The sequence below is a fragment of the Spinacia oleracea genome, chromosome 6, assembly GCF_020520425.1.
Source record: "Spinacia oleracea cultivar Varoflay chromosome 6, BTI_SOV_V1, whole genome shotgun sequence".
Classification (NCBI taxonomy): domain Eukaryota; kingdom Viridiplantae; phylum Streptophyta; class Magnoliopsida; order Caryophyllales; family Amaranthaceae; genus Spinacia; species Spinacia oleracea.
The window spans coordinates 10,646,456-10,653,042 of record NC_079492.1 but is presented as its reverse complement, the minus strand read 5'-3'; the positions used below and the strand labels follow the sequence as shown (position 1 = coordinate 10,653,042).

The 6,587-nt window shown below is 37.4% G+C and overlaps 1 protein-coding gene across 1 annotated transcript; it reads left to right on the top strand.

Moving 5' to 3' along the window:
• The first annotated feature begins 370 nt into the window (after window positions 1-370).
• On the top strand, window positions 371-5,986 carry LOC130462912 (protein HLB1-like). The gene is made up of 11 exons (XM_056831896.1): window positions 371-442; window positions 763-813; window positions 914-943; window positions 1,076-1,138; window positions 1,264-1,329; window positions 1,486-1,614; window positions 1,992-2,027; window positions 2,625-2,744; window positions 4,153-4,338; window positions 4,655-4,727; window positions 5,795-5,986. Exons 1-11 carry the CDS (start codon window positions 371-373, stop codon window positions 5,914-5,916), a joined length of 948 nt encoding a protein of 315 aa, XP_056687874.1. The 3' UTR covers window positions 5,917-5,986.
• Window positions 5,987-6,587: the final 601 nt, after the last annotated feature.

The window sequence follows — 6,587 nt, the reverse complement described above, 5'->3', positions numbered from 1 at the left end:
TCAACTCCCTTCTTCTTCCCCATAGCTTTCCCTGCGTCGCCCCCCTCAAAAAAAAAACCATTCCTGCGTCATCAATCTAGCTTCCTCGTCGAGTCGTCGGTGGTTCTGGCCTCCTCGCCAGTCGCCGGTGGGTCTCTTTTCTCGCCTCCTCTGCAGATGCCGTTTTGTTCAATTCATTTTTTTGAGTTCTGTGCTTCGTTTTAGGTTTTGTTCAATTTGTTTGTTCAATTCGTTTTAGGGTTTGTTCTATTCTTTTGTTCAATTCGTTTTTACGGTTCAATTCGTTTGTTCAATTCGTTTTTAGGGTTTGTTCAATTCGTTTTTTAGGGTTTATTCATAGATAAAGATGGGGCGGTGTTGGAATTAGAGAATGGTGGTGGTGGTGGTGGCGGTCGTGGTGGGGTGGAGCAGGGGAGGTGGGTTGACTGTTGTTAATTGCATTGTACGTACTATTGAAATGTGATTTTTCATGTTATAATTCTTTACCTTCATTTTTTATGGTCTTGTTGTATTTTCATCCTATCATTTCCAGAAGCTGTATTGATCATAAATCTCTGAAGCAAAGTGGTGACCTTTTCTCTGAGTTGTTCATTTGACGTTCACTTATTGTTGGATGTACCAAGAACACAATTGATGCTATTTTCTTACAAATTATGGGTGTTTGGAAATATTAACTCATTATGAAATGATGAAAGTAGAATATTTAGGCTTTTGCTTTGTATTATTTAAGTAGACCTTATGACCTAATTATCTTCCTTTCAGGCCACAGATTACTACGGAAAAGCTGTGCAGTTGAATTGGAATAGTCCCCAGGTTTTTTTCTTTTTGTATTTGGCTATTTTATCTTTTTACTACAATTCTTTAGATTTCTGTTCATTTTTGTCATTGTAACAATCTCATTGTTCCTTTCCAGGCGCTTAACAACTGGGGACTTGCACTGCAGGTAATATTTCTCATCTATACAGTGAGAAATGCAGAAAGGAAAGGCTGAGATGCATTTTTTTTACACTAGAAAGTTAGTGGCAGTACAATGCTCTCAGACTTTGGCTTTACCATTCCCTGTTTTGTGATACAGGAACTCAGTGCGATAGTCCCTGCTAAGGAAAAGCATAACATTGTTAAGACGGCAATTAGTAAGGTGCAAACATATTACTTGATAAACCCAAGATAACTAAATGATTTTAGGTGTGGGTTACATACGAAATTATGAATATTATTGAATCTTCACTATTATTTGATTCTCTGTAATATACCTTGATGCAGTTCCGTGCAGCAATTCAGTTGCAGTTTGACTTTCATAGGGCTATTTACAACCTCGGAACTGTTTTGGTTAGTCCTCAATTATTCTTTTCTGTTTTAGCAATGCTTGTCCAGTGCTTTCTTCTTTCTTTTATTATTATCATCTGGATATTGTGTTGTATTGAAGGGTTACACGGTCACTGAGATCGGATGATAAGGTGAGTTATGTATATTTTGGTTTTGCAGTATGGCTTAGCCGAGGACTTGCTAAGAATCGGGGGATCAGTCAGCCATAATGATATTTCGCCCAATGACTTGTATAGTCAGTGCGCTGTCTATATTGCAGCTGCTCACGCATTGAAGCCAAATTACTCGGTAAGCTCTCTGCAATTCTGGTTTCTCATCTTCACCCTCCCTGCCTCTTCAGCGGTCCTCACGAAACATTGATGCGGGTAGGCTTGTATACACCTCAACCTTCCTAAATCTGCTTTGGTAGAATTCTTGGTGGGTGTTTTTTTGTCTCTTGAAATTGGACCTATTGGGCTCTTGCGCTTTGTATTTTTCATCCTGATACAACTTTCAAGCTCAGAATATTATTGGAGAAATGCAAGGAAAAATTATAACGCAAAATCATTATGCTAGGCCAATGTATTCCTATTGCAAACAGTTGCATCATATCTGTTTTCTCTGACGAGGTTTCTTGTTGAGTTGTAATTTTGACAGTTTTTTTGGTTTTGCTTTTAAACTTGTAGGTCTACCGCAGTGCACTGAGGCTAGTCCGTTCTATGGTAAGAGTGCTTTACATAAAATCAACAGAAAGTGTACATAGTTCTAGTTACATTTCAGCATTTTACGTGACTGTAAAAACCACATTCTACTTTCCATTTAGTTATCCTCAATGCTAGTTTGACCCTCTCCCCACCCCTCAATAGGTAATCCCTTTACGGCTTTACCCGAATCAAATTATCAAGTACTTTGTGTATGTTTAAGGACACTCCCAGAGCTTTGATCAACTTTCACCTTTCATGAATGTCAAGTGAAAACATATCAAGGAATATAGTAGAGACGTTCCTTAAAATTCTGTTTCCGAAGCTTGACCTTTTAGGGACAGAAATTATGGTTCAATTGATATTTGTTTGATTTAGTTCTCTACTCTAGTTACTCTAGTTGCTTCTGGAGATAATCCAGTGTTTCAAGGAAGAGGGCGGGGAGGGGGGGAGGGGGGGGGGGGGGGAAAGAGGAAATGTTCTTGCAGACAAAACATGCACCTTTATGCATTTTCATATATAGTGGTTTGTGTTGCTCCCTGACGTTAACACAAGGCTTCTCCTTTTGCAGTGTGTTAAGTCATGATTTGTTCTAAATCTCTCTTATCTATTTTTCAGCTTCCTTTGCCCTATCTTAAAGTGGGATATCTGACGGCTCCACCTCCAGGAAATCCAATAGGCCCCCATAGTGATTGGAAGCGGACACAATTTGTCCTTAACCATGAGGGTCTTTATCAGGTAATTTCACTATCTCCTGGCTTGGGAAGGAAAGTGAATATTTAATCAGACACTCCAGGATGTTAGACAGGCAATATTTAATCAGACACTTCAGGTGTTGTGCTTTCCATGGCTCAGTTGCATTGCGTTTAGAGCATTGTTTAGCTAAATAATCCTATTTTTCTAAACATCTTTCCATGTGATATCTTTTCATATAGTAACAAATACATTTCTTTGATGAAAACTATATGGGAAGTTCTACATCCTGACCTCTTCGTTTGGGAAATTCTACATGGTGGAAACTAAAAAGTTTCATTTTCTTGGTAATGGCTTAATACACTAAGTGTCGTTATCAACTAAAGTTATGGCTAACCCACCACTAATTTACCATATTTCTGACCCTAAATATAATTACTAACCTACCCTCTAGTTAATACACCTCACTCCAAGTCTCCCACCACCACCCACCATCCAAACCAACCTAACCACCCCACGCCACCACCTGACCCCACCGACCAGTCCAACCCCATCGCGCTACCTGACCCCACCACCGCACCCACCACTCTACCACCCAATCTCACCACTTCTTCTCTCCATCTTCACCAACAAGGCAACAACCACACGCAGCCCACGTCTCCGCTGGCAAGCCAGTTTAGCTATCAACGAGCTATTCCCCAGCCAATCTGTTCAGCGAACCAGCCAACCAATTCAAATGCAAACTTGGCAACATCAAAAGAATCGAGATGTCTTTTTCTTCTTCTTCTCATGGATCTGACAAAGCTGACTCGGAGAAATCGGCTTGGCCTCTCCAGCAACAGCTTCCCCAGTCCAACCTCGTTTATATTCAACAATTTAACTTCTATAAATAGATCGTTTTTGCAGAACAATAATTTTTTTGGGTCCCTTTAATTTATTTATTTTCCACCATGTAAAATTTTCCAAACCAGTAGACCACCATGTAGAATTTCCCAAATTATATTGATTGTTGTTTGTCTTTGTTTTCCAACGTCTTGCAGTGAAGTTAGCAATGCCTCTCTTTCTCCCTTTCTCTATCTTGACTTGAGAAACTTGCAAGGATACTGTATTGTACTCGTTTCATCCTTGGGGTTGATTTAGCATCTGAAAGTTACTTTAGTTGGAATTTTCACCTATGGATACTTGCGATGGAGAGCTATCAAGTTCTTGTTATATGGTAGTTTCTTTAATTGGTTTTCTAAAATTTATGGGGACCTATCTATTGCTGTGTGTAACTAAGATAGATATCTCTTGAGATTTTCTCAATTATATGTGGAGACATGACATTCATCTTGACTCAGGCAGTTGGATAATGGTATAGATTATGGAGATATGTTGAGATATTTGACCATTGTGCAATCTGATGGATGGTTGAAAGTAATGTTTCTTACTGAACCACCCCTTTCTAATGCAGATTGTATCCGAACAAAAGACATCACGGCAGAGTCTTTCTAGCAAGCAAGTAGATGGGCCAAATATAAAAAATAGAGCCGTCAAAGTTGACATCCCTGACATTGTTTCAGTGTCAGCATCTGCTGATCTTACTTTACCACCTGGGGCTGGACTCTTCATTGACACAATACACGGACCTGTATACTTGGTTAGCAACTTCTTTTACCTTTTATATCTGCATTTTCCATACATCTCAATGATTCTTTTTCCTCAATGTCTTTTTATTTTTTTATTTTGACATAGGGTTAAATTTACTGAAATGAAAAAGTTTTACAAACTAAACAAAAAATTAAGGTCCTTATAGACCATTACATATATTACGAAACAAACTAAATGCATAAGCTTAACATTCACAAGGGTAGCCGGCTCTTTCCATAGCGGTCCTTGATTGTTTCTCAATTTGTTATGACGATAACTGGAAATTTGGCCTTATAACGCTGCTGTTCTCTCACTGGACATCTTAGGTAGCTGACTCGTGGGAATCTTTGGATGGTTGGCTGGATGCAATTCGTTTAGTTTACACAATTTTTGCTCGAGGTAAGAGTGATGTTTTGGCTGGTGTAATCACTGGATGATTAGTCTTTGACTCTTTGTTAAATGTATTAATTGTATTATCGGTACGCTTTCTTTTCCCTTTTAATTGGGTTGTGTAGCATAGAAATGTTTAATCACAGAAATCAATGTATATTATGTAGAATTTCCTGAGGAAATCAATTTTTTATATGCTTAGTTTTGACTTTCTAGAACTCATTCCAATCCATTTATGCATATTTAAGGCTCATTGTGTCGTTATAGGTCATATTTAGGCTAAAGTGCTATTTTCGCTCCCAACTTTGAACTTAAGAACCTAATGACTCATTTTAAACTTATTATATGATAAATATGCTTAGTTTTAAGTTTCTAAGACTTATTCTAATCTATTTATGCACATTTAATGCTTGTTTTATCGTTATAGGTCATATTTAGGCTAAAATGAGGCATTTTCGCTCCTAACTTTAAAATAAAGAACCTAAGCACGCATTTTAAACTTAATACATGTTTAATATGCATAATTTTAACTTTATAAGACTCGTTCCAATCCATTTATGCATATTTAAGGCTCATTGTGTCGTTTTAGGTCATATTTAGGCTAAAATGACATTTTCGCTCCCAACTTTGAACTTAAGAACCTAAGGACTCATTTTTAAATTATTATATGATTAATAAGCTTAGTTTTGAGTTTCTAGGACTTATTCTAATCTACTTATACCCATTTAATGCTTGTTTGATCGTTATAGGTCATATCTAGGCTAAAATAAGGCATTTTCGCTCCCAACTTTAAAATAAAGAACATAAGGACTCATTTAAAACTTATTACATGTTTAATATGCATAATTTTAACGATCTAAGACTCGTTCCAATCTATTTATGCACCTATAGGCTCATTGGGTCGTTATAGGTCATATTTAGGCTAAAATGACATTTTCGCTCCCAACTTTGAACTAAAGAACTTAAGGACTCATTTTAGACTATTAGGACATTGTCATTAGTTTCTTGAATGTTAAAATGTGATATTTAATTTGTATTTAATCTAATGTTTAATTTAAATTTCTGTTTTTGTAAAGGTCTACACTCCGAGGATTGCGCCTTATGCGAGGAATTTGATGTGGTTCGTGAGCAATGGGCTAAGTTTTTTACCAACAAGTATTTATTATTGGCTTTAGCGCGCTTGATCGAGTTGGTTTAGTTGTTATAGAATAAATTTTATATTAAAATGTATGTTTATGTTGAAATTGGAACATATATTTAAATGTAATATGTGCACTTTGGTTTTGGGATATATAGTATACAAAACTCCAGTTGTTGTTTTTATATTTGTTATACAGGTTGCGTTATTCTATTATTGTTTTGACAGGTTTCTATATTTGGTGCAAGGCACTCTAGGTATCCCTAAACAAAATTAGAATTTTCCCGCCAAAAGTGCTTTTTTGCAGCGTACATATATGTTGTACGCTGCAACAAGGGAAAAAAATTTCGCAAAAATTCAGACTTGTTGCAGCGTACAAATAAATGTACGCTGCAAAAAATTGAGTAATTCAGACTTGTTGCAGCGTACAAATAAATGTACGCTGCAAAAAGTTGGGTCTGTTGCAGCGGGCTTTTATATGTACGCTGCAACAAGTCCAAAATTTTGCCAATTTTTTGGCACTTGTTGCAGCGTACATCTAAAAGCCCGCTGCAACAAATCACTTTTTGCAGCGAACATTGTACGCTGCAACAAGTTCAGACTTGTTGCAGGCCCCCCAGTTGCAGCATACGATGTACGCTGCAACAGGGGTCTAAAAGCCCGCTGCAATAAGGGTTTTTTCTACTAGTGAATGGTGCCATTTCCCAGTCCAAGGAACCCAGATCGCACCA

Excerpts from the sequence above, each read along its gene's own strand:
- LOC130462912 (XM_056831896.1), top strand. The coding sequence starts at position 371 with ATGGTGGTGGTGGTGGTGGCGGTCGTGGTGGGGTGGAGCAGGGGAGGT. Across the intron at positions 1,330-1,485 it reads ACAACCTCGGAACTGTTTTG|TATGGCTTAGCCGAGGACTT; the intron begins GTTAGTCCTCAA and ends TTGGTTTTGCAG. Across the intron at positions 4,728-5,794 it reads TTACACAATTTTTGCTCGAG|GTCTACACTCCGAGGATTGC; the intron begins GTAAGAGTGATG and ends GTTTTTGTAAAG.